The sequence below is a fragment of the Fusarium proliferatum genome, assembly GCF_900067095.1.
Source record: "Fusarium proliferatum ET1 genome assembly, contig: FPRO_scaffold006, whole genome shotgun sequence".
Lineage (NCBI taxonomy): Eukaryota > Fungi > Ascomycota > Sordariomycetes > Hypocreales > Nectriaceae > Fusarium > Fusarium proliferatum.
In genome coordinates, this window is record NW_022194795.1 from 3,239,430 (window position 1) to 3,264,957 (window position 25,528).

General features: G+C 48.3%; 11 protein-coding genes across 11 annotated transcripts; 6 read left to right on the top strand and 5 right to left on the bottom strand.

The window, feature by feature from the left end:
* Positions 1-27: 27 nt before the first annotated feature.
* On the bottom strand, positions 28-784 carry FPRO_10177 (uncharacterized protein; the record flags this gene model as incomplete). The annotated part of the gene is made up of 3 exons (XM_031233649.1): positions 28-153; positions 213-523; positions 580-784. 3 exons carry the CDS (start codon positions 782-784, stop codon positions 28-30), a joined length of 642 nt encoding a protein of 213 aa, XP_031083465.1.
* Positions 785-1,344: 560 nt separating this feature from the next.
* Positions 1,345-2,675, top strand: FPRO_10178 (uncharacterized protein; the record flags this gene model as incomplete). Its single annotated transcript, XM_031233651.1, has 3 exons — positions 1,345-1,423; positions 1,474-2,142; positions 2,203-2,675. The coding sequence occupies 3 exons, from the start codon at positions 1,345-1,347 to the stop codon at positions 2,673-2,675; spliced, it is 1,221 nt and encodes a 406-aa protein (XP_031083466.1).
* A 475-nt stretch (positions 2,676-3,150) lies between these two features.
* FPRO_10179 (uncharacterized protein) lies at positions 3,151-4,507 on the bottom strand (the record flags this gene model as incomplete). Its single annotated transcript, XM_031233652.1, has 4 exons — positions 3,151-4,004; positions 4,067-4,351; positions 4,399-4,459; positions 4,505-4,507. 4 exons carry the CDS (start codon positions 4,505-4,507, stop codon positions 3,151-3,153), a joined length of 1,203 nt encoding a protein of 400 aa, XP_031083467.1.
* Positions 4,508-5,822: 1,315 nt separating this feature from the next.
* Positions 5,823-7,124, top strand: FPRO_10180 (uncharacterized protein; the record flags this gene model as incomplete). Its single annotated transcript, XM_031233653.1, has 3 exons — positions 5,823-6,392; positions 6,454-6,761; positions 6,818-7,124. The coding sequence occupies 3 exons, from the start codon at positions 5,823-5,825 to the stop codon at positions 7,122-7,124; spliced, it is 1,185 nt and encodes a 394-aa protein (XP_031083468.1).
* A 594-nt stretch (positions 7,125-7,718) lies between these two features.
* Positions 7,719-9,648, bottom strand: FPRO_10181 (uncharacterized protein; the record flags this gene model as incomplete). Its single annotated transcript, XM_031233654.1, has 7 exons — positions 7,719-7,979; positions 8,030-8,249; positions 8,305-8,789; positions 8,851-8,929; positions 8,992-9,213; positions 9,299-9,495; positions 9,553-9,648. The coding sequence occupies 7 exons, from the start codon at positions 9,646-9,648 to the stop codon at positions 7,719-7,721; spliced, it is 1,560 nt and encodes a 519-aa protein (XP_031083469.1).
* Positions 9,649-10,468: 820 nt separating this feature from the next.
* On the bottom strand, positions 10,469-12,176 carry FPRO_10182 (uncharacterized protein; the record flags this gene model as incomplete). The annotated part of the gene is made up of 5 exons (XM_031233655.1): positions 10,469-11,254; positions 11,315-11,579; positions 11,636-11,838; positions 11,896-12,060; positions 12,117-12,176. The coding sequence occupies 5 exons, from the start codon at positions 12,174-12,176 to the stop codon at positions 10,469-10,471; spliced, it is 1,479 nt and encodes a 492-aa protein (XP_031083470.1).
* Positions 12,177-12,686: 510 nt separating this feature from the next.
* On the bottom strand, positions 12,687-14,101 carry FPRO_10183 (uncharacterized protein; the record flags this gene model as incomplete). Its single annotated transcript, XM_031233656.1, has 2 exons — positions 12,687-13,408; positions 13,471-14,101. The coding sequence occupies 2 exons, from the start codon at positions 14,099-14,101 to the stop codon at positions 12,687-12,689; spliced, it is 1,353 nt and encodes a 450-aa protein (XP_031083471.1).
* Positions 14,102-14,949: 848 nt separating this feature from the next.
* Positions 14,950-16,629, top strand: FPRO_10184 (uncharacterized protein; the record flags this gene model as incomplete). The annotated part of the gene is made up of 3 exons (XM_031233657.1): positions 14,950-15,009; positions 15,064-15,783; positions 15,832-16,629. The coding sequence occupies 3 exons, from the start codon at positions 14,950-14,952 to the stop codon at positions 16,627-16,629; spliced, it is 1,578 nt and encodes a 525-aa protein (XP_031083472.1).
* A 521-nt stretch (positions 16,630-17,150) lies between these two features.
* Positions 17,151-19,092, top strand: FPRO_10185 (putative xylan 1,4-beta-xylosidase; the record flags this gene model as incomplete). The annotated part of the gene is made up of 6 exons (XM_031233658.1): positions 17,151-17,331; positions 17,385-17,471; positions 17,531-17,938; positions 17,990-18,211; positions 18,262-18,734; positions 18,784-19,092. 6 exons carry the CDS (start codon positions 17,151-17,153, stop codon positions 19,090-19,092), a joined length of 1,680 nt encoding a protein of 559 aa, XP_031083473.1.
* Positions 19,093-20,199: 1,107 nt separating this feature from the next.
* FPRO_10186 (uncharacterized protein) lies at positions 20,200-22,702 on the top strand (the record flags this gene model as incomplete). Its single annotated transcript, XM_031233659.1, has 4 exons — positions 20,200-20,401; positions 20,448-20,528; positions 20,587-21,760; positions 21,814-22,702. 4 exons carry the CDS (start codon positions 20,200-20,202, stop codon positions 22,700-22,702), a joined length of 2,346 nt encoding a protein of 781 aa, XP_031083474.1.
* Positions 22,703-23,200: 498 nt separating this feature from the next.
* FPRO_10187 (uncharacterized protein) lies at positions 23,201-24,805 on the top strand (the record flags this gene model as incomplete). Its single annotated transcript, XM_031233660.1, has 1 exon — positions 23,201-24,805. One exon carries the CDS (start codon positions 23,201-23,203, stop codon positions 24,803-24,805), a length of 1,605 nt encoding a protein of 534 aa, XP_031083475.1.
* Positions 24,806-25,528: the final 723 nt, after the last annotated feature.

Genomic DNA, 25,528 nt, shown 5'->3' on the forward strand with positions numbered 1-25,528 from the left:
GGCCAGATACTCTCGATGCCCTCATACTCAGCAATAAGGTAGAGCCGGGTTAGAGCAAGACCCAGGGATAAATCCTTGCTTAGTTGTTCCGATATCAGCCTCGTAGATCATGGCGTCGGGAGCTAGAATGCGATCGCTGATGTGTACAATGCCCTGCAATCATTAGTAGCCATTCATTCTCAGTCCAATCTTCTCTTTCTATAGGCACTCACACTCGTTACAGGGATATTGGCTTCGACGATAGTTGCCACATTGTTGAGCACAAGATCTCCGTCTTTGATCTGAGCAGATGCATAGAGGTAAGACCCCAGTTGAATTCGAGTCTTTTGCGTAGTGAAGTTGCCCGTGTATAGACGCGAGTTGGGAATGTAGTGATGTTGAAGCATCTGTCCAGACCACCAGCGTCCCTTGGGTGTTCTGGCGAATGAATTATAGTATTCACCTGTATTGTTAAAAGCTTCATTGGACGGCGCGATAAATGTGTATTGCCAGTCCGCGCTTGCACTGAATGCTTGGGCGAAACCTTCACCCAGTCAGCTTTGAACTACCAATGATAGTTGGGAGTTTGAGGCCACTAACCTGGAGTCTCTTCGACAAGTTTCAACAATTCGGACAAGTCGTCCCGGGACTTGATCAGATCAAGCAACGTGGTTTCTGAAGAATCGACGGGAGGCTGGTAGATATCATCTGGGATTGGGGCGTACGACAGTGCTTGTCTATCAAAGACCTTTGCACTACACAATGCCGCAGCAGCGCACAATACAAGCGATGGTTGAAACTTCATCTTGATAGTCCAAAGTGTGTTAATGTGACATAGAAGCGCTTGAGTGAGATCTTGACTGGTCAGCGAACTTGTAGAGAAGTAGATGCAACTTTGATGATATAAAAGGCTACTGCCTGGATGATATCAGACTGATTCCCAAGACAAGGAAGACAGGTTGTAATTTGTGACTAAGCCTCCTATCAATTAAGGATTAAACAACGTCCGAGAAACATGTCACACACCCGAAAGATGGCCCGCCACTCGCCACTAATTTTGTTATGGGATTGGGAATTGCGGGGGGCCGTCCGGGGGCTGGGGGGAGGCGTAAGTGCGGAGTAGGGGTATGGGTATGGGGTATTGGTCCGGTAGTTCGTCCGAACAGCCGTTCACCAAGACATGTCCCTGAAATTGGACATTCCGTGTCAGGCGGCGTGGAAGAAATAGCGGAGGTATTGTATCGTATCTCAATTCGTCAACATCGACTTGATCTACACATGAATACTTGAGGCCGCAACAAGGTCCCAGTTCAGAATATTCCGCGTTGCACCAACCTTTCCTGACACCTCAGTTCATTAATCACAATGAGATCTATTTTCTATGTTTTGCTCTCGGCAAGGGCTGCCTTGGCAGCCAAGGCTTTGGCCCAGAAGCCACAGATGGGTGAGTTGTCGAGCACATGCCGCTTCGAGTACAATACTGACTCGAGAAAGGCTGGAATTCATGGAACAGCTTCAAGCTCAATGTGAGCGACGAGCTGGTCAGGTCAACTGCCAACGCCCTCGTTGATAATGGTCTTGCCAAGGTTGGCTACGACCACGTTTTAATCGACGACGGGTGGCAAGATGATGAGCGTGATTCAGACGGCAAGCTTGCAGCAAATCTCACCAGGTTTCCTGGCGGTATCCCTGACACAGCCTCTTACGTTCACTCCAAGGGACTCAAGCTCGGGGTCTATAGTGATGCCGGTATCTTAACGTGCGGAAGGTATCCTGGAAGCCATGGCTATGAGGAAATTGACGCACAAACCTTTGCTGATTGGGGTGTCGACTACCTCAAGTATGACAACTGCGGTGGCTTCCAAAGCAACACCCTCTCCGTTCAGGAGCGATTTCTCAAGATGTCGTACGCGCTGAGTGCCTCGGGTCGTCAGATCTTCTATTCGCTTTGCGAATGGGGTAACCAGTTTCCCTGGCTCTGGGCGGATCAGATTGGCGAGTCTTATCGTATGTCGGGCGACATTTACTCGTCTTTTGCGAAGGATAGACCAACTGTATGCCAGACGGCTTACTGCATGAACCAAGGCTATGCGGGGGTCAGCGTCTTAACCATGATACGCAAGATGAGAGAAATCAGCCCATTCTCGAAACCAGGCTCTTGGGGTAAGTGAATTCATCAGCGATGCCATTTCACCAAAGGACTTAGACTAATTCCTAATACAGCCGACATGGACATGCTGGAGATCGGAACCTGGACCATGACGGAGCTGGAGGAGCAAACCCACTTCTCCTTTTGGGCTGCCCTCAAGTCTCCCCTTATCATCGGTGCTGATCTCAAGAACATCAGTGATACCTCGCTCGCCATTTACAAGAACAAGGACATCATCGCCCTGAACCAGGATGACGCGGGTAAGCCTGCGGTGTATCTGCCAAAGCTATCTAAGGAGGGCAGTTATCAGGTTTGGGCAGGGCCACTGAGTTCTGGGAAGAGGCAACATGTGATCTTGGTCCAGAACTATAGCAGCGGCGACGTAGACGTTGAGATATCATTGGAAAACATCCCTGGTCTTTCTATTGAGAAACAGATGAAGATCAGGGACGTCTGGGCAGGAAAGGCGGTTGTTGCGTCTGCAGGCAAGGTTGGCTTGAAAAGCATCAAGCCAACGCAGACAAAGGTCCTGGTTATTTCTAAATAGTGAGGCTTTCTATAGCAGTATCAAGTCTAGAAAATGTAATTAGACTACAGCCTATTGTAGATCAATTGTTGCGTTTATCATTTCTTCCACATCGCTTCATATGACTGGAGTTTAATTAAATTCGAATGCTTCCACCATGCTGCACTGAGAGGGATCTTTTACAGTTGGCACTTAGATCTCCAGTCGAAGAACTGGCTTGGCGCGCGATTGATTGATAGTTAAAGCTTATGACATCTCAACGAGATATATCAAGCCAACACACTGAAAAATACCAATTAACTTCTTAACGCGCGACACGTAACATATTGACTTTTGAAGTAGCAGACTAGTTCCCACTACATCTTGAGTCGGAGTTCTATGTAATGAAGGCTAGACTGCAGATGTACATTCATGGAATTGTAGAAAATAACACTACATAGTCTCAAAGTGTCTCATATTACCACAATCTATCCCCCGGGACTAGTCTAGGATCTAACTATTTCTTCGATGTAGCCCAGAGCAGATCTCCAAAGCCAGGCATTTCACCTCCAGTCACCACTTCTCCGCCTGCAGCATCGTATGCTTCCTTGGCCTTGGTAGTCCACGGATTGTTCAGTCCCTTGGCCTCAGAAGTATAGTAGAGGAGGTCCCACACTGCCGGTGCTTTCTTCACTCCACCCGAAACCTGTTGCACAATGCCTCTGTTGAACTCAGAGATGTTTTGCCAGGGGCCATTTACCAGAACTGATTCGCATCGACGCCATTTCGAATCATATGGCACTGTTTCGTTCAGGTTGTATTTGGCTGTGTACTCCGCTCCTTTGAGAAGCAAGTTATTTCCATACCCGAATAAGTCGTATCCTTGAGTCTTGGAGGTTCTAGCGGCAAGGGCAAGCCAACCAAGACCAGACATGACATGGCTCTGGTCCCGGCCAGACTCGGAGCTCTGACCTGTCTTGGAGTTGATGGTTGCGTCAATGCCAGCGCACCAATCGTTCTTCCATGACCAAATGGCAAAGTTGTATGCTGAGACATCCTCGAGGTACACTGCGTAGTCCATCAAAGCTTTGATGGAAGCGATGCCGTAGTTGGCCTGGCCAATGATCAAGCTCTGTCGAAGAAACAGCCAGTAGAGCTGAATACTAAACCCTTGGCCTCCCTGCCACTTTGCTCCTACCTCCGTCCAGCCGCCCTCCCATCGCATGATCTCTGCAGCGTTTGCAAACAGGGTTCCTTCAATGCCGATGAGCAGGGAGCGGTCGGTCCCAATGATGTTGGTCAAGTTGGTACCCCAAGCATCTAAAATGGTAGTAGAGCGATCCCAATGGCCTTGATCCTTGGTGATATACCCTGTGATATCGCAATTAGCTTTAAATGCTTATATAAACGCATAGTGAAGAGAGGGAACATACACATAATAGCATTATGGTAAGCGGCGCGAGCGTCATTTGCAAACGAGGTGTAGTTGCTGATAGATCCGCGGGAAATCACAGCATATGGACCGTTCATCTTGTAAGAGGCCTGCGAGAAGCTGCTGTTGGCAAACTGTTCGTAGCCTGACTTCCATGGGTCAAGCCCTTTGAGAACGCCGTTTCTCATGATTTCAAGGTCGTTGTGAGAATGCCAGAGACCCGGATGGTTGAAGTCGGATGGCTTCCGCTTCATGCCCTCGGTCCAAGGGACATACGGAATCGCAGCTGCACAATGGGTCAGTGATGGTCAATATTGATGTTGGTGGAATTACCATTGATGCTCGGGACATCCTGCACGAGACCAGCGACCCCCGATATGAGTAAGAGTGACCACTAAGTCTATATTAGTCAAGTGACGAACGTGATACAGGGACGTACCATACAGTAAGCAGTTTCATCTTGAACTGTTTTCGCTGATTTCAACAAGGCTGAGAGTTGCGAGTTGCCAAAAATGGCTTTGTTATTCTCCACCTATTACTGAACGTGAACCGGTAGGCTTTCGCTACTGCAGAGATCAACAAAAGGTGCAATCAAGTAAATATGTGTCGTGGGTTATAAGCAATGCAGAGACGCTATTGGTGTCTTACGATTACTGATCAATACGGTTTAGTGGCTCATCACGGAGGATCTCTCGGGCCAGCTCCGACAACTAATTTCAGTTTGATGAAAATCCTGGTCACCTTTCGGCATGATTGCTCCAAACCAGCAAGTCAATGCGGGTAATTAATCGCGCATGCAGTTGCGGGGAAAGTCTGGGGAATCCGGGGAATGATCGTCAGGCCAGAGAGTGGAGGATAATCTCCTGCACCCGTTTAATGATCAGGAATCGCAATGATGTTCCTAGCGCCAACACACAAGTCGCACATGGCACGTAATCGGAGGATTGATCGGTCACCACCCAAGCAGGTTTGATCAGAGGAGTTGGGCTTCCCTGAGGTATTCCGCACGTTCTATTCTGTTCCTTGGGCCGGTTTGAGTGAGACCTCGGGTTCCTGGCTGTTTTGGCGTCATGGGGAAATCCTAGAGCGGTATGTGGTGGCATGGGGTGTGTCATCAACGGCAACGAATAATTGTTTCTCCGTCCACTGAAGGAGTCTTGTCCCATGATGTTGAGTTAACTCACCTGAAACGGCATCCCTGTGTTATTCAGTATGGCCAGAAGCAAACCAACTTTTCTCATAGAGTAGGCAGAACTATTGCAGCCAAGCCAATGCAGTCCCCATGCCTGCGCTTTTCAAGTCGTAGATGAAGCAGTTCCTTCTATACCACAGAGGTTTCTGTTACTCAATTCCATTGAACCGGAAGAGTAACCTTGTCAATCGCGAGGACCGTGAGCAACCATTACTGGCACACGCGCCTGCAAAGTACGACACTCCAATTTTTATGGCGATCATTTCAGTTATTGGAAGTCTATCGGGAAAAGTTATGGGAGCGGCTTCGACATCCTGTTTTCTCCTCTCTGGCTCATGTTACGTGGCATCAGATCACTGCGAAATCCAGCGATCTCTCCATTGAACTACCGTATATCGGAGCAATACATACTCTCCACCTGGTAGTTGAGAGGTTATAATAGTTTCGCATTCCCAGGCCTTCGTTTTCTGTGATGCTACAAGCTCTCAGTCGCAGGTCTCAAGTTCTCAGTTAACAAATACACAGCTCGTCAGGGAAGACAACAACCATCTGCACCAAACTCAACATGGTAGCCAAAGCAATCGTTTGTATCGTCGCGCTGGCTGCATCCGTGACCGGGTTCGTCCATCCTGGCCTCTTGCACACGTCTCGGGACTTGGAAAGAGCCAAGAATCACGTACTCAAGGGTGATGAGCCATGGACCACAGATTGGCAACTCTTGCTCAACAATAGCCATGCATCACCAACATACGAGCCAGACCCTCAACCCACCATTTACCGCGGCTCGGATGGTACTCACGCGGAAAACTATGGTCGCCTCTACAACGACGCACATGCGGCATATCAGCTTGCCATCCGATGGCACATCCAGGGAGACGACCAATACGCCGACGCGGCTGTTGCTATCCTCAATGCTTGGTCGTCTACCATGGTGGCCATTGGTGGTAGCAGTGATCGCTTCCTCGCTGCTGGTATCTACGGCTATCAGCTTGCTAATGCAGCAGAGCTTTTGCGTTCATACAGCGGCTGGAATGCCTCGGATCAAGACCAGATGAAGACGTTCCTCGAGGATGTCTTCTTCTCAGAGAGTTACAGATTCTTGACAACCCACAACGGGCAAGACGAGTATCATTACGTTAGTTTCTTTTCTACAATTACCAACATCGGAACAAATCGAGCTAATAATTGAGTTACAGTACGCAAACTGGGACTTTTGCAACATCGCCAATATCATGGCAATCGGCGTATTTACTGACAACCAAACGATGTACAACTATGGTAAAAACTATTTCCTCAGCGGAGACGGACGCGGAGCGATCAACAATTTCATCTACAAGAACTATACCGAGTCCGGCAGCGGCAAGATTTTGTCCCAAGGCCAAGAGGCTGGGAGAGACCAGGGCCACGCTACTCTAGACATTTCTCTGCTCGGGGTTGTTATGCAACAAGGGTACAACCAGGGGGATGACTTGTTTGCCACATTGGGAGATGCTGGGCTTCATGCGTAAGTAAACCCCGCTGTCCCAAGCCTTGTATGACCAGTAGCTAATATGAATCAAGCTCCGAATATGTCTCGAAGTATAACGTTGGGTACGACGTCCCGTATACGCTGTACGAGAGTTACGAAGGCAGTCAGACTGTTATCTCAGCGGATAGCAGGTACACCCATCGCCCAGGTTTTGAGCTTGTCTATGCACACTACAACGATATCAAACATGCCAACGCTTCCTGGACCAAGATGTATCGCGATCAAACTAATGGTAACTCTACCGCTGGGGTTGAGGGCGGAGGCGGTAATTATGGACCCAACAGTGGAGGCTATGATGTTCTTGGATACGGTACCCTCCTCTATCGCCTGTCGGCTTGAGGTTTTGCGCTGGTACACCCTGCACGATGAGGCTGAAGGTTGAAGAGGCGAAGCGGTGGTTTTAGGATAGTATGTAGGGAATTGAGAGTTAAACTGTGTGTGGTCAATTGAAAGTTCTTAGTGACGGGCTTCAACTACAAATAACACAACTGGGATGGTTGCATGACATATCGACCTGTCTACGACATGAAAGGAAATGACAATGGAAGTCAGATCAGCTTTATATGTAACTTGACTTAAAAGTCGAGTATCTCCATTAGACTACTAGTGGCTCAGCTAAACGAACTGGGTATCCTTCTGGGTATCAGCCTAATAGACTCAGCTTAGGTCAACTATAGAGAATCAAGCGCGACCGGTCCCCATTTGTTCTTTAGCCATTAAATTGATGTTCAAATAACGTGCTCGAGTTATCGAGATGAAACTGTCGCTGTTGAGAACTATTATGTTCAATTCATGATGGGATGATAACGACATGCTATTTCCAGCTGCTGTATACTATATAACAACATCGTCTTCACAATAGATAGTCTCTCGTCACGTACTCCTCCTAAGACGACCACAATATCCCTGACCGGTAGTTCGCATACCGTTACATCAAAAGTCGTACCTGAAGTCAGGATTCTCCTTATCTGTCAAATCTGCGAAGGCATTCAGGTGTCCCAACTGGTCACTCTCAGTTTGCTTGCCACTGTCATCGACTGCAGGAGATGCTTCCAGAGCCGCCTTTCTCTTGTTGGCATTACGGCGAACCAACAAGAGCCGAAGGATGACAAGGAAAATGTTGAAGAGAACGTATAGACAGAAATGCGCCGTAAACCCTTTCTCATAACGAGGCGAATCGGACTTTTGGAAGATCTTGGCAACATCAGTAAATATCTTAAGAATGCATGCAGGTTTCAACATACCTGTGGGGCGGTCATATTACCAGCAGCCCAAGCCACGAAGGTGATGGCCAGCGTGGTAGACTTCTTTGTCTGGCCGGCAATGTTGCGAGAGATCAGGGAAAAGATCAGGTTTCCCTCGGCGAGATAGAATTGTGTACAGTAAAAGGCGATGAGTAGACCGACGCGGTTCGAAGACGTCGGAGGGATGCTGTAGATGATGGCAGTTCCAATGATAGGAGGGCTGATACATGGGTTAGTACTCAAGTGCTTTGGTCAGAGCCATTTTGTCAACTTACATTGTCCACGCGTGCATCACCCATGCAGTCTGCCCCGTGGCTGTTGCAAGTGTGGCGCTTCCGACCATGACTACGATTGTCACAGCACCCTGGGCAATGTTAAGAAGCTGGGTCTGGAGATAGGTGAATCCGAAGGAGGAAATGATGAGATTCGAAAAGACACCCAGACCGCCGATGATCAGAGTAGAGGTGAGTTGGAGCATAACATAGCACCAAACAATGGGATCCGTGGCTGCTTCGATGGCCTGATACCGTTTGTAAGATTTGTTCTGGATACCGGTCTCGTTGGCACGAACACGCTCAACCATGAGCCGCTTCTGGTCTTCGTTGAAGCACTTTGCTTTCATGGGAGAATCGGGCAGCCACCAGCCGATGAATACGCCCCAGACACAGGTGAGTAGTCCAAGGACGAGGAACAGTAGTTGCCAAGGATAGATGACTCCATCCTTGTAGTGAGACACTCCCCATGCAATGATGCCACCAACCTACAAGTGCTTTTGTTAGTACATGATACCTCGGTGTTACCCTTAGATGGACCTTTCATACCATGAGCTGAACTCCAGTCATACAGTACCAGAGAGACGTCAAGATGCTTTGTTCCCGCTTTGTGTACCACATACTCGTCCTATCGCACCATATCATTAGATCGGAAGAGCTGCAAAGGGGTCGGGGATGTCTATGACTCACATGATGATAAAAGCCGGCTGAACGCAGGACTCGAACATACCCAAAAGAAAACGAACTACCATGAGGCTAGCAAAGTTCTTGGCAGCCGCAGAACAGGCAATCACAACCCCCCAACAGAAGACATTGGTCGCCAAGTACTTGGCAACAGGTAGCTTTTGGAGCAGGAAATTGGTAGGATATTCGCCGACGAGAACTCCCATGTAAAGGATTGTTCCTAGCCATCTGATTGGTCAAGACGTCAGTACGTTGAATCAGGTATCTCGTGTGCTATCCCCATTGCCACAAGAGCGCGGACGGCTCTACTTACGAGAACTGCTGTCCGTGGAGATTGGCGTCTTCCTGGATACCCATAACAGACGAAAATCCGAGCGTGCCCTTGTCCAGAGATTGGCAAAAGTATGTTCCGAGCATACAAGCTAGGATGCGCCTGTTGATAGTCCAGAAAAGCTCCTTGTTTGTCTTGTCGTCAATCTCGATCGGGGCATCTTGGGCGTAGTTGGCAGTCTAGAATTGAGATGTTAGTACATTGGTGATGTAAGCCGCGGGCATGTTCTACAGTACCTCAAGATCTGCGGTTGCGGTCTTTTGACCGTGATTGGCAGTTGCCTCAGCAGGAGTGATGGAATCACTATGCTGTACCTCGATTGCTTTAACCATGACGGATCTTGGGCTTCGATAAAGTCTAGGATATGTCAAGAGTTGATCTAGTCGATGTGTAGTTACTCTGAACACCTAGTGATGAGCAAAAGTGATGGACGAAGACAAGAATGCTTCATATAACTACAACTCGAAGCTGGCGCAGCTCCGATACAATTACAGTACACTGCAAGTGTATAAGTCACAAGTCACAAACAAGAGCTACTGCGGGGAAACGTGGAGGCGGAGGACGGGGGATCTATCGGAACTACGCCCGACGCCCCCACAGGCGATACCGTCGTATCCTCCGCTAGCAGTTGTTTTACCCAGCGACCACGCCACTGACATACCCACATGGCGTCACCAATGACCCGCCCCCGTTCAGAGCAGCTCTGATGGTGTTTTGGGGCCAATTCTCAGAGCTATCTCCGCTCCAGGGATCTGTACTCTACTAACATGATTCTCTAAGAAGATTGCGACGAATGAACTATTCTTTGGCTAGATCTGAAGCTGAAGACAACGTTCTCTCTGTTTATTTAGTGAAGTTGAAGACAATGTATCTACTGAGCACCGCAGGATCAAAGCCAATTCAGTCGTGGCGATCTAACATGGCAATGAAAATGGCCACAGACTATTATCATTTGTGCAGCCTAGGGCTCTACGTGCTCTTTGTTCTGGTAAGAAGGAAAAGCTTTAAGCTTGATATTATTGATGCTAGGATCTTCGCTCGTTGGCAACAAAATTTGCCCTCTCACCTGCAGCAGAAATATAGGTTCAGGGGACGATATGACAAGTATAGATAAAAAGTTTACATTCGTGATTTAAGATACCTCTACTCAATCTATGCTAATGACCTCAACGCGTTCATTTCTAGAAGCTTGTTTCCAAACAGGACGAAAAAGTAATCAGCATACACAAGCCCATGATCGGCCCAACGACGTGGCGCAAATTCGAAGTTGTTAATAGTCGCTCCGTTGAGGATGGTGTCTCCGAGTCCCGCAGCTGTCTCGACACACTTGACGACAGTGGCACGACCATTTTCCACTGTAGGAATCGTCCCCAGGTCCTGTTTATGGCTGGCGGCAGGGTTCAAGTGCCTCTCGCAAACAGCATCTACTATCCGCAGGGCATGGTCGAGGTACGGAGATGCCTCGGAGCGGCTCTGGAGGGATTGATGGATAAGCAGCATGCCGTAAGCAGCGACCATGGCTGCGCTTGTGTCTGGGGGTTGCGTAGCAGCAGACTCGTCCTGTGCGTCAAAGTCCCATGGCGGAATATGTGTATCGGGTAATCTCCTCAAGAAGTAATCGGCACAGTTCTTGGCCGTGTCAAGAAAAGAACTCTCGCCGCTCCATTCATAAGACTTTGCGAACCCTGCAATGGCCCATGCCTGACCTCGCGACCAACAGGATGTATGGCTGTAGCCCTGGTTTGTAAGACGTTCTTTGAGAGCGCCGGTCGAGGGGTCGAAGTTGGCAACGTGGTAGCTTGACCAGTCGGCACGAATAAGGTACTCTCTCGATGTGCGAGCATGGGCCATGGCAATGTCGAAGAATCGGGTCGAGTCAGCTGGGGAAGAGGCTTTGGATGCCGCCCAGAAGAGGAGGTCGAGGTTCATCATATTGTCCTGTTGAGTCAGCAATGTTCGTCTGACCATAAGAAGTCCATTTTCGGACATCAAACTTACAATAATGACAAGAAAGTCCTTGCTTGGGTCCGTGAACGAGTAGACTTTTGTCTGGCAGACATCCCATGATCGTATGCAACCGACCTTGTCCGAGAAACGGTCGGCTAGGGTATTGGCGGCCGTCATCAATGTGTCAAACGCCTTTGGGTCACGATGTAGATCCCACTGCAAACGAGCCCAAGGGCAAATCATGAACCCCAGATCGTGCGTGCCCATGAGAGACCCGTTTTGGTGGAGACTCTCTGTCCACCATTTGGAGGCATATCTAGCAATAATTTATCAGCAACGTGTGTTGATTACAAATAGGTAAGAGAGCAGTACTCAAGCTGAAGCGTGTGAGGAAAGTCTGGCTTTGGTCGAGAAAGGCCAAGAAGTCGCAGTTCGGTTTGGAATTTCTTTCTACGCTCCATGATCAGGTAGAGCAATCCCGGAAAGAAGCCCGAGGTCCAGAACGAAGCATCTCTGTAGACATACTCAGTGCTTCCGGGTTTGGTATATTCCGGGAACCAGGTAGGCGGCTCTGGCTGGTTTGGGTGTTAGATTTTCACTCTAATTTTCACTCTAATCTGCAAAGGACATACCATGTTGAGGCTTCTCTCAGCGATGGCCCATATCTTCATCTCAACGGACGGGGAGTAGAGAAGTTCAAGATGCTTGTATTCACTGGATAGCGATTTCTTCACGTCGGCTTTTGTTTTCTCCGTCCCATTTCTCTTCGCACCATTTGTGTATTGGCTCTCCGAAATCTAGAAGAATAATGGTGAGCGACTGCCGCAATACTCAATAGATTAAGGGTGCGCACAGGAATTTTACGCTTTGTCGCCAATATCTGACTAGGCTGCATAGTTTCTGACAGCTTCATCGTTGCGGGCTATAGGGCGCTAAGCACGGTGGGAATCCAGGTAAAAGATACAGAAGAAAACAATGAAATGCTTATTGCAAATAGGGTCGTTATTTCAAGACTACAAATTATTTTGTCTCGAAGAATGCTTATTCAGTTGATAGCTGGAGATACATGATAATCTAGCTTAGACCGGAGAAGATATCGGATAATATTCCGTAAGCTTGTGAGTCTCTAAGATGATACCCTTACCCATAAGACCCACTGCAGATCTCGGTTACGTTCTTCGTATTCCGTGAAGTGACTACAGGCCTTGCTGTATACAGCGGAGCCCGGTCTTTTAGTCTGACATACTGTCGGAAAAGGTCTCGGGCAATCCCCATTAGGGAGTACATTAAGCTAAATGGTATATACTAACACTAAGCCTAATATATAATATATATAGTTACTAATTTAGTAATTGCCTTAATCTTAAATAAATAAATCTAAGACTCCTTAGCTTAAGGTATTAGCCTTACTAAACTAGCTAACTTAAAGGTGACTTAATCCAATAGGAATACTAATCAGACTAAGTAGAGTTCCAACAATAAACGTGCCAGCCGTCTTAGCGGTGCTTGGGGATGATAAGGGGCTCAAGAATACATCTCTGGTCGTGCACCCAGAAATAGGGGTTCCAGAAAAACGAGCCGTAAGGAAATTAAGTACATCGCCAATACTAAGAGCTGCCTCAGTGAAGTGCTCACCAGCCGCCTCCCGAACATAGGTGACGGACACGCCGGCGGAACAGTATTTCTCCACAACGGCATCTGTGTCAGCAACTGGAGAGATCTCGTCATTCTGCGCCTTGTACCAGAAGATTGGCATTCCTGGGGTGCCATGAGAACCCTGGTTGCAGTTGCTGTTCAAGTAGCGAGACACAGTTGGATCCTTCATGATGTCCGACTTGAAGTAGGTAGAAGAGTTCTGGAACGCGTAGCTCACCACATCGTCATAGAAGCAACGTTCAAGAGATGAATAAAAGGCGTCTTTCTTGGAAGGGACAAGTTGAGCATCAATGGCATCCTTAACATCAGGGAAAATCTTGGTGAGGCTTCCGAGAGCTGCGAAGCTAAGGCCGACAAAAAGACCATTGTTGATAGTTTTGTAGACGCTCTGAACATTTGGCGTAGTGCCACCAATCGCCATTCCGATAATGTTGAGCTCCGGAGCATAGGAAGCCTGCAGTTCTGCGGCAAACTCCGATGCAAGAGCACCTACCTCAGTGTTAGTTACAGTCTCAGGGATAAGCATAGACAGGTTATCACGCAGTACTGACCTCCAGAATAACCCCACATTTGTACGGCTGCGCTTGGTTTGATCCCCGTGAACTTGTTAGATTTCAGGGCGGCACGGATGGAGTCTAGAGTGGATTGTCCAGCTTGGACACCTTCGATAAAGCTTGACTGAGGACCCTCCCAATCGGGAGAGCTCACGATCCAGCCCTGCCTGAGAGCTCCAGCCATGAGAAGGACCTCTATGCTGCTGGTGCCAGCATAAGTCGTGTTGGTGCCTTGCTGCAAGACGTAAGAAGGAGAGCAATTGATGTACGCAGCATCCTCGGCGATCTGGTAGGAGATGACTTTGGAATAGTCGGCGTTATAAGGAATTATAATAGTGCTGACAGAAGCCTGTGGTTTTCCAAAAACGTCGGTGCTTCTATATGAGACTTGCCAAACGTCCTTCACGTTCAACGGGATCGCCTGGAAGGCAGCAAGTTTGGCTGGTGCCTTGCGGTATGCCAAAATATCTCCCGGAGAGGCATCTTCATACCCGGCTGGGGCCTTGTAGAAGGGATCCTCTGAGGGAGGTGCGACTGCGCGCCTCGCGAGTTCCGGAGGCGAAGGAGTAGCAAGACCCCCAACTGCTAGCGGAAGGAGGAATGCGAACTTGAATACTGTAGACAACATGGGGGATGGTGGCTTTAGATGACAAGTTGGAACGAGAGAAATGTATAAGTAGAGAGCTTGAAGTAGGGCAAAATATAGCGAGCGAGCTGGTGATATATATAGCCGGCTGCTAAGAGTTGGATACTTCCGACTGAACCGAAATCACATGAAGCGGATAACAGCAAGACACCATGAATGTCTACGTGTCAGATGACAGAACGTCCAGTATTGCGAAGCTTATTTACTGGAATCAATAGTGAGATGGTATAAAAACTCTATCATTGTGTGGAATTGCCAATTACGCCAGGCAATATGCTCCAACGGGCCGCCGGCGAATATGAAGTTGGAGGTCATTGCGGCTCACGCGATTTCTAGTCGGGGATTAGCTAGGCCTCCCTATTGGATGGCGATGACAGGGTCGCAAGGGGGATCTAAACGTGGACTAGTTAGTCTTGCCTGGCACCTCAATAAATAATCAAGATCACATTCCTGCCTAACTACTACAGTCCTGTACTCCACCACACAAGAGGCGAAATTAGGTTCTGTGTTATATTTCAGACAAGAAACCCGGAACCTTACCGAATAACCTGCATAACAATAACAATCTTCAAAGAGGAGTAGCATACACCAGAGCCCAAAAGTATGTAAGGAGACATAGCCCGGCTCAGCACCCCGCATCTACCCCGGAGACGGTGGGTCTTTAATGTCTTCTTCCTCGGCAGAGAATCTGGGGTCCCCACAAACCAACATTCCTACCGTAACCTCTACGTTTCATGACCCGTTTCCAATACCTCCTTGGTTTCGCCCTTGTCGTATTTGTCGCATCCATTTGCAAAAGTACTGCTGTTAACCAGCTCTATCTATCCATAATGGTATTTCCCGGTCGTTTCAGCACTGGCTGCATCCGCTGTCGGCAGCGCAAGATCAAGGTGCGGAATCATTCGACTGTGCTTAACAATTCCACTATCGCTAACAAATTCAAGTGCGACGAGACAAAGCCTACCTGTCATCGCTGCTACGTCCACGGCTTACCCTGCCCGGGATATACTGACCAGTTTCCATTCCGCCAGCCATTGCAAAGCTCTAGTTTCAAAGGCTCGAGGGCGGCCTCTCCAGGTCTATCCCGCTCCAAGTCACCAAACCCGTCACAACACGTGAATACTAACGGTAACGACGACGAACGTGCCTGGGACCCAATCAAACGTGTGCAGTCTCAAAGTGCAATGCTGGTTAGATCTCCCATCATAGATCTATGTGATGATGACCGCGCCTCCCTAAGCTACTTTATCCATCGTTTTGTAGCCCGCAATAGGGCGGATAGTTATCCGAGCAACATGACCTGCCTCCCCAGTATCTTGAACCGCGATGGCCACGGCCTTTTGGAGGTTACTGCCCTGAGCGTAGCTCGGATGGCTGCCTACAACCAGCTTGGATGCGACAGGCTTCGGGTGCAATCTTACCGTAATTATGGTCGAGCTATCGGCATGCTCCAGGATACTATATCCTCCGGGCAAGGCATCACTGATGACAAAGTCCTTGCTTCAGTCCTTTTGCTTTGCACTTTCAAGGATATCAGCGGCGAAGGCTTTGGTGACCCCAGCGAGCATGTATCCGGGCTTTATTCCCTTCTAGAGATGAGGGGGCTTGAGCAGTTGGCTACGGGTAGGGGCTTTGAGCTCTATATCCTTTCGCTTCTGCGAATTGTAAGCTACCTTTCTCTCTTAGTCTAGAGCCTTTACTAAACTCTCCAGCACATTTACTCATTTTTGCATAACGACGACACCTATAGCGACCCTGGCGGGATGGAGCATTTTCTCGGCCTTTTCGACCCGCTGATGCGCGGCATGTCTTTAACGACGGAAATGCTGCACTTGAGGCATGCTCTGGTTAGCTGCACAAGTGGTATTCGGCGCTCAACAGAGACTTTCACATCGTGCGACCAAGAGGCGGTAGACGCTCAATTACTGGAAGACTGCTTCCAGATTCTCTATAAGTTTGATACCTGGGATGAAGAGGCCCCAGTCTACTGGAGAAACACGTTTGAGGATCGTACAGTACCTATCGCCCTTGGAAAGGTTGCCACAGGGTCGCACTACTACGACCCGGAAACCGCCTGCACGATTATCTTAATTCGCTTATCACGTCTGATTCTTTTGATAAGCGCGCTGGAATATCTCGAAGAAAGGATACGACAGGGCGCCAGAGGGGGGTACGCTATAAGCGCTGGATGGGCCGACTACTTGCCCGCTCTAGAGCATGATGTTCGCGTAACTATCGACGATATGCTCTCATGTGTTCCCTACGCCTTAGCTGAAGTGGACCCGAGTGGCCAGCCTGTACCCACGCCCAATGATGGGGCCGGGGCCCTGATTATTCTTCAGCCATTGAAAATCATTACATCTTGCAAGCGCGCGACCTCCCAGCAGCTACTAGTCTGCAAATCTATTCTTACTCATATGGATAGAGTTATTGGTATTAAGTCAGCTACTGTATTAAAGACAGAAGCTAATCCTTTATTAAAGATAATAAATAAAAGTTTACTTATTTAGTTTAATAATAAAACTATAATTTTTATCTATTTTTTTTTATTTAGTATTAGTAGTTATATATATATTTTAATATATATTCTTAAAAAATTTATTTCTTTTTATTAAAATACTTTTTCTTAATAAAATTTTAAAATATTTTCTTTATACTTTTAAATAAATAGATTATTGTAATATTTTATAAATAAATTTATTTAATTAAATTAAATTAAATACAGGCCTTGCTGTAAACAGCAGAGCCCGGCTTTTTGGTCTGACATAATGTCGGGAAAGGTCTCGGGCCTTTTCCGAAGCCAGCCTATTACCAGTATGTATACCAAGATCACCATTATACATACTACAATGCATAGGCTGTATTAAGACGACTCCATAAGCCTACCTCGGAGCCTGTGTCTGCCGTTTGGCGTATCGAATATAGCCGTGGTGATTAACCCAAACCATATTATGGGGCTACGCTGATTATTTTAAGATATCAGGCATTGAATCTTCCTTCAGCTTCAAAACAACATATCTAAGTAACTGCCATGTATCCGTTAACTCGTTTTCTGTGCGGTTGGGTTCTGCTATTCCTGCCAGTGGCTCAGGCCATCTGGAACCCCATCATTAGTGGTTGGAATCCAGATCCTGCGATACTGACCGTGGGCGACGACTACTACATCGCCACTTCCTCTTTCGAGTACTGGCCCGGTATTCCCATCTACCATAGTAAATTCCCAACCCATTGTTTCATCGAGCCAGATTTGCTGATTGATTTCAAGGCAAGGACCTATCCAATTGGACGATCAAGTCTCATGCTTTGACAAGGCCAGAGCAGCTGCAGCTCTATGGGACGCCCACTGGAGCAGGTAAATCCCACGTTCCAATTCTCATGTGCGATGCAAGATATCTGACTCACTACTGACAGGGGCCTGGGCGCCAAGTCTCTCTTTTATCAATGGCAAGTTCTGGTTGTCAGCAATGACCCGTTGGACCTATGATCCCGTGGCCCGTGTATGGCCTCGTGTCTGGTTCATCTCCTCGGAAGACCTCGTTAACTGGTCTGACCCTGTCTGGGCCGAGCCATGGGGCATCGACCCTGAGCTTTTCCAGGACCCTGTGACCAAGAAGACCTACCTCAACCTCATGGCCCCCAACAACAACAAAGATCGACTCTGGGGTATCTCCCAGTGCGAGGTATCTCTGGCATCTGGAAATTGCGTAGGACCCTATGTTAGTCTTTGGAACGGGACCTTACCACATAATTCGACAGCCAGACCCGAAGGACCCAAGATGTATTACAAGGATGAGTGGTATTATCTCCTGATCGCTGAAGGTGGGTGTGTTTGAGACTTTCTCGAGCAAAACAAAAGTTGATGCTCCTCAGGCGGTACGGATCAGCTACATCGATCGACCATCGCAAGAAGCAAGACTCCCTCTGGTCCATTTGTTGCCGGGCCACACAACCCTCTGCTATACAATGGTCAATGGGGTTTTGACAATCTCACCGTCCAGTCCACTGGACATGCTACCCTGACAAAGACAAATGACGGACTATGGTATGCGACGTTCTTGGCTCGCCGCAACATCAACGGATCATCTCCTCTCGGTGCGTTCGCCTCTTCAAATATTTGTTGATTGATACCTAACTATGACAAGGCCGAGAGACATTCATGGTCAATGTTGACTGGAAGGATGAGTGGCCAGTCTTCAACCAAGGCGATCCTGTTCTGCTCAGCAAGCAAATAAAGCCAGAGGTTGGTCCACGACAGGTTCCTCGACAATGGGTCGACGACTTTTCTCGTACTAACCTCGACCCATCATGGTATCAACTTCGAGCACCGTATACCAAGAATTACAAGTTAGAGAAAGGTAAATTGGTGCTGAAACCTAACGTCTTCGGTCTCAGTGACCGCGATACCCCAGCGGCGTTGTTACGCAAGCAGAAGTCGCTCAACATGACCTTCTCAGCCGAACTCTCCAACTTCAAGGGGGATCTGGGCCCAAGAAACAGGATCGGGATTTCTTCATACCTCTCCGAGTTTCAGCATCAAGATATCGGTGTTCGAGGATGTGTTAATGCTACCGGTATTTGCATCTACACTGAGCTCAACAAGAATGGCACCCAGGAGGTGAGTGGCCATTTCAATGTATATGTGAAGCCATTGCTAATGGCGACAGTATTGGCAAACTCCACTCAACCAAACGAGCGGTCTTGCTGGTGGTTTCAGGCTACACATCAAGGCTGAACCCCTCAAATACCGGCTAGGTTACAGTTTCGGAAAGGAGGCCCCTGTTTACGTAACGTCATTCGCGTCGTCCTGGCAAGCTTTTGCTCCGCCAAACTGGTTTGTGTTTTCGGGCGCATCTTGGGCGATATTTGCAACTGGGGATGGAGAGCCCTGGCCTCACAATGGACCCCAAGTTGGATTCAACGAGGTCAGGGAGACTTTTCACGAGGAGAACATTCCTAATTACGATCGATGGTGAAGGTGATAGGCCAAATCTGATGCTGATTTATTCTTGTATTTTTAATTCGCCTTCGTCTCCTTATATATAAGCATCTTTGCCTTGGACCCGTAGTTTCTGGCCCTTAATTATAACCAGTAGATGTGCTGACTAGCCAATTGTACCAGTGAGCTCGAGAATGGTGCTTTGGGTTGGGGGGCTGTAATTAGCCAGGTGAAGCTAACCGAGATGAGATTGGTTTATCTTAGGAGATTGGATTCAGATAAGAAAATGACGCTAAGATAAGCCTGGCTCCACGGGTGTTACCCATGGTTTCTCCGACAAAATCACAGTTCGTTTCAATTCCAACCAACTATTCCGTAGTCATTATTTTTCCTCTTGGCTTAATATTACAAGTTAGAGTAAATCTTCATATTAAAGTTAAAAACTTAAAATAGCAGACAGATCTAGTTGATTCAATTTTATATACTATATTACTTATACAAATTGTTATTAACAGAAGTGGCTTCTTGCTATAACTTTACTAAAGAGAAATCTAAAATTGCAATAATACCCTACACTCAGCAGATTGACCGGCGACGGATTAGATTACGGACTTGCTCCGACGAGCCCGCTTTTCTGTTTCCTACCTCATTTAAGCGACCCAATTATACTCTAGGACAATCTCCACTCGAGCGATGGATCACAAACCCCATTCAGTCTAGCACTAGAAGTCACATCCATCTCATCTCATATTGTTAAGTCACATGCATATAAAGATTTTCAGAGTGATAAAGAAAAGGTTGTAATGAATGTAATTGCAAGATAAACAGCAATCAAGATAAGCTAAGTAGTAGAATAGTTTCATTGGTAAAGATGTTTGAAATACAACATATGTTGATACTCTTGTGATTGAACGGCTGTCGGGCTCATTTCCGAGACCTATCCCGACCCCGATACCCAATGAGATCATACAGACACTTCTCCACGAAAACTAAACTCCAACGAGGGTGATGTGACGTGACATGCCCCATGGGGCCCCGCCACTCGTTATGATTGATTGTCTCTGCCGTCTCGCATGTTCGCAACACGCCGCGTGCACATCAAAGCTTATCAGCGCTGCTTTATCGCGACCAGCAGATTCCAAACATGAGCTTTCAGCCCTACTCAGAGCAAGATAACGATGAAGAGTCATCGCCCCGACTCAATGGAGTCCATTCAGACGAACCTCGACCTGAGAAACGCAAGCGCACCAGCAAAGACGATCCCCAAGGACCTTCGTGTTCCCTATGCCGCAGGCGAAAGGCAAAATGCTCAAGAGATCAACCATGCGGGACCTGTATCAAGCTCGGTAAATCTCACGCATCCTTATAACTTGACCGACTGACATGTTGAAGGAGCCGAATGCATATACGACCAGGAAAAGTCAAAGCCGGGCATGCGAGCGGGGGCTATTGAGACATTGACTCAGCGTGTAGGTACGCAGCAAAGCGACTTCACATATTCAATCCTTGTAGCTGACTTACTTGCCGGTAGCGACGCTGGAAAACATGTTTATTGGCCAGGGTGTTCTCTGGCAGCAGATCTGGAACAGCATCAATAAGCCAACTAACCAGCAGTACGGGCAAACACCAGACTCGCATCCGGAAGTGTCAATCCAGCAGATGGCATCAGATGTCAGAAGACATCTCACCGAATTGCCATTATCGGAAATCGGTCAACAGGTGGATTCGGTGGGGGAAGGAATTCAGCCAGGAAGCACATTCGATGCGACAAATACGCACCAGTCAAAAAATAATTCCGGTCTTCAACACCAGATTAACCTGGGTACCCTCCCTCCAGACGATCTAGTGGACTCAATGGTCAACATATACTTCAGTCAGATGCATCCTTGGATACCAATGCTACATGAGCCGACATTTCGAGGGCTGCTCTCCAATTCTTCTGGAAGAGCGCGAGTATCGACAATACTCCACGCTATAGTATCTCTCTGTATCCGATTCTCAGATGATCCACGGCTCCAGAGCGCTCCAGAACTCCGTGCTCAGTACTCCACCAGCTGCCGCCAGACAGTCATACTTGCGAGTATGGAGTCCTTTTCGGTCGAGAACTTGCAAGCAATGACCATTTGTGCATTTGACATTATTGGTAGCGGCAGAGGTCCCTCGGCATGGTCCATAGTCGGCAGCATGTCTAGAACCGTTGAACAACTACGCCTCAGCACTGAGGAGGAGACCCAGTCACATCAGTCCAGGTCAAAGGCTCTAATCGAGAGGGTGGCGTTTCTCCCCCCAGCGGCAACGTGGGCCGAAGTAGAAGAGCGGCGCCGCATCTTCTGGAATGTCTTCCTCATGGACCGCTTCTGCAGTATCTGCACCGGATGGAACCTCTCATTAACTAGTGCTGATGTCACAAGGAGGCTGCCTTGCGAAGGCGCTATATGGGAGACTGGAGAACCAAGCCAGACTCCTACTCCCTACTTTGGCATCTCGACCCGGTCCCACGACCGTGAGAAGGATTATTTGCCAGCCACTCGCGATACCGAGGATGGCCAGGCTTCTCTAGGAGGCTTCGCATTTTGTATAGAGGCAACGGAGAGTTTGAGCCTTGTCACATCGTTTTTTCTCCAATACAGAGTTGACTTCAAGGAGGTCCACGAAGTTCAGAGGTGGCTTATGAGATTTAAGCAGTTGGACTTGCGGCTCGTGCAGTATGTATTCCCTTCCCATATAAAGAATGTAGAGGCTGAGCTAACCAGACCAGGTGGAAATTCTTTCTCCCTGAGAAATGGCGCAAAGCTTGCCAATTCAACAATGACGGCAACTTGGATCCCAATCTAGTCCTTGCGCACATAGCACACAACACTGCCGTTGTCCTCCTACACCAGGGCTTAGCGTATCCACCAGCAGAATGGCAGTCTCTTCCTGTCAGACTGCCTTCTGCTTCCAGTGCAGAGACCTGTCAGGTTGCGGCCGATGAAGTTGCCACAATCGCAGAGCAGTTCCTTGGCCACTCACATGTACTTATCAGTCCCCAGTTTTCGTTTTGCCTCTTTGTGTGCGGCAAGATGCTGCTGACTCATGCCGCATACTACCAGTCCACTCTTACTTCATCTTTTAATTCGATCATAGCGAGCCTCGAGGAGATATCTCGTAGGTGGAACGGGGACCAGCCTGCAGCCCGAGCCAATCTGGCTTCTAAGTTCTGCTCGCGCCTCAAGAAGGCTCGCATCGAAGGTTCTGGTTCGGTCGATATCCGGGAAGCTTTTTCTGAGAAGCAAGACGCCATTCCTTCATTAAGAAATGCGGATGTGAGCTTTCGCAGTGCAGGACTTCAAAGGATGAGTGCCTCAAATGAAGCAGCAGTACCAGGCGTATTAGACGGAGAAATAGGCATTAATGGTACTCAGACGGAGTCGCCCGAGAGCATTTCTCTGGCTTTCCCGCCGCTTCCGCTGTCATTTCAGATGGGCAACGCAACTCACGATTCAATATTCGCCGCGCAGGGAAAGCCGGGTAATGACATGGGAGAAGTGGTTGGTACGGATATGAATATGGCAGGGAATTGCCTCGATTTCTATGATCTCTCAGAGCAGACGTTTCTTCCGTCAGAGCGCGTTAGTATGCTGAGTCGCTCGTATATTGGAGACTGATGTGTAGTCATGAATATGAGTCTGGCCTGGAAGGACCAGCAGAGTTGTCTTCGTGGTGAATGATGTGTTCCAAGGTATCGTCTTGGAAAATCCTGGCTGTATGCTATTGAAGCATGTCCCGCGTCGTGTAGATCATCTAATACATAGTCATAGATAGGCTGATCGTCTTTTTCGATCTGACCTGCTTAGACCAGAGGCCCGTCCCCAGCTGGGAACCAGTTGGCGGGAAAACAAAGTTGGACAAATCTACTGGCCACATCGACTTCTTTAATTTCTAGAAAATGATAAGGATGATAAGGCTGTAGACACAAAGCGGGGTCTACTATCCGCGTGCGGGCTTTTGCAACTAACCCCCGTCGGCCAAGCTGTCGGGCTCATCCCGAAGTCCACCTCCATAAAGGTACTATAGAGTATAGACTCATGATAAGAGTTTAAGGGGCATGCCAGTTTCCAGATCGAGATTCGTTGCATTGGAGCTACTTTTAACACCGAAGTGCCATGGACGACTTATCCCGTAGGCTTGATGCCTTTGGCCCTGCCATTCAAGAGTTGATGAAGCTTGGTGGCACGCCAGGCTTGAGTCTCTCGGTCGCAACCAAGAACCAGCCTGTCTATCATGGAAACTACGGCTTCCGAGACCTCCAGAACAGACTTCCTGTTACAGAAGAGACAATATTCCCAGTATGCTCACTCGCTAAAGGCCTGTCAGCCGCGGCCATGGGCATATTGGTCGACCAAGGCATTGCATCGTGGGAGATGCTTGTCAAAGACGCAACACCCTCTTTCCATCCCAACGACACTTATTTGTATAATAACACAACACTGGCAGATATTTACAGCCACCGCAGTGGTATGTCATCATGCGGAAACCTGGTTGGTGGTTGTGAGGGCAATATATTGATCGACAAAGACGACTGCATGCGGGTCGTCAATCAACAGACTCTGGTCCCCGCGCACCTTGGTTCATTCGCGTACAATAGCACTGCTTATGATGCCTGCGATGAGAGTTTCAGAAGCCTCAGCGGTACTTCTCTGGATGACTTCCTCCAGCAGCAGGTCTTCACTGCGCTCGGCTTGCGAAGGACCTTTATGAAACCCCCACCCAGCGACACAGATAACGTGACAAAGTCTTACAACGCCTTGGATGATGGCACACCATGGTGCATACTAGGACCCAAGCTTGGTGAGGATGGTATCGGCTGCGGTTCGGGTGGACTCCAGTCTTGCGCTGCTGACTTGATCAAGCTCTATACTTGCTTTGTTCAGAGTTTCAATCATGAGTGTCAGACAGGCCGAACCTGTACACCAGGCTCTCCTCTGAAGCAGGTGTCGAATATCATGTTTCCCCACGTTCCAATGCTCTCGACTGAGAGGGAAGAAGTGTCTTACGGACTGGGATGGGCCCGTGTGCAGCTGCCCAGCACCTTGGGACATATTGGCCTGAACGGCCGGCTGATGCCGCAGGGAATGCCGATCATCGGAAAAGGAGGAGGTGACGAGCTGATATTATACCATCAAGGCACGCTCCCAGGCGCTCTTGCGGTTGTTGTACTGATTCCCCGTACGGAGAGCGTCGTGTTGGTCATGAGCAACAGCCTCTCACTTACTGATGTGCCTGACTGGGTGTCACAAATGGTACTTGAGGAAATCACTGGCGTTCCGATCAAGGATCGCACAGATTTTATTTCGCACGCGAAGATGTCTATCGGTATCAACTTGGGATGGTATGACCGAATTGCTCTAGGTCTGGTGCAGGGCCAACCGGAGACCATCAACCCTCACAAACCATTGGAGAAATACGTGGGAGAATACATTGATACGAGCCGTGTGTTCAGCGTTGTGGTCACTTTGAAAGAGGGAGCGCTCTTTTGGGCTTTCCAGGGAATGGACTCGGAAAGGTACAAGCTGACACATTACGATGGCGATACTTTTACGTGGTTGCAACCACGGAACGATTTGTCGCGCCGCGGTAGATGGGTATTAGGAAATGATAATGATCCGTCATTCTGGAAGGTAGAGTTTGGGGTCGATGAGCATGGCAGTGTAAACACGGTGCTTTGGCGTCACGACCCCTCGCTGGATCCTATTGTCTATTCTAGATAGTGGCAAACAATGAAATCCATTCGCGCGCGCAGTCTATCTGCCATGTCTTTATAATCTACTCAGTAGCTCCAAGCTACTTAGGCAATAAATTTAGAACATATTCGTATGCCGTCTGGAAACATATGTCGTGCATGCTGAAATACTGAATCTGACTCCGAGGAATGAGCAAGATGCACTGCTTCAAAAGGGACCAGCGTATGTCCTCTCAATCAACACATGCACGCTATTTTAGAAGGTATACTTCACACATGCTACGGAAAGGTCATTGAATCAATGAACGTCCCCCATTCACCACGAATGCCGAAACTTAGGCCGCATGCCGAGAGTAAACAAAGTTCTGGCACACTTCAGTTGACAGTATGACATATTTGGCATAATGGCTTTTTCACGATCAATTCATTTGTAGTCTTCTGTGTTTCGTCTTATGCTGAGAACCCTCTAGCACTCTACGAGAGGCATTATCGACTGTCTGGCTAATATTAGCTGATGTTACCTGGAATTACGTCTCGAGCTCCATGGGCAAGCGTTATGTGCTGCTGGCTTCGGAAAAGATTTTAATAGCTGTGGCGGCAGACTCAGGGCTTGAAGCCATGGAACGACATGCCCAATCGTTTCCAATTATGACCTGATAGAAGCTTCGACTAACTCAGTAGCAAATGAGGCCCATGAAACGGCAAGAATTGATCGCTTGTAGGAGCTGCTCCGACGCTTTCTCCGATGTCA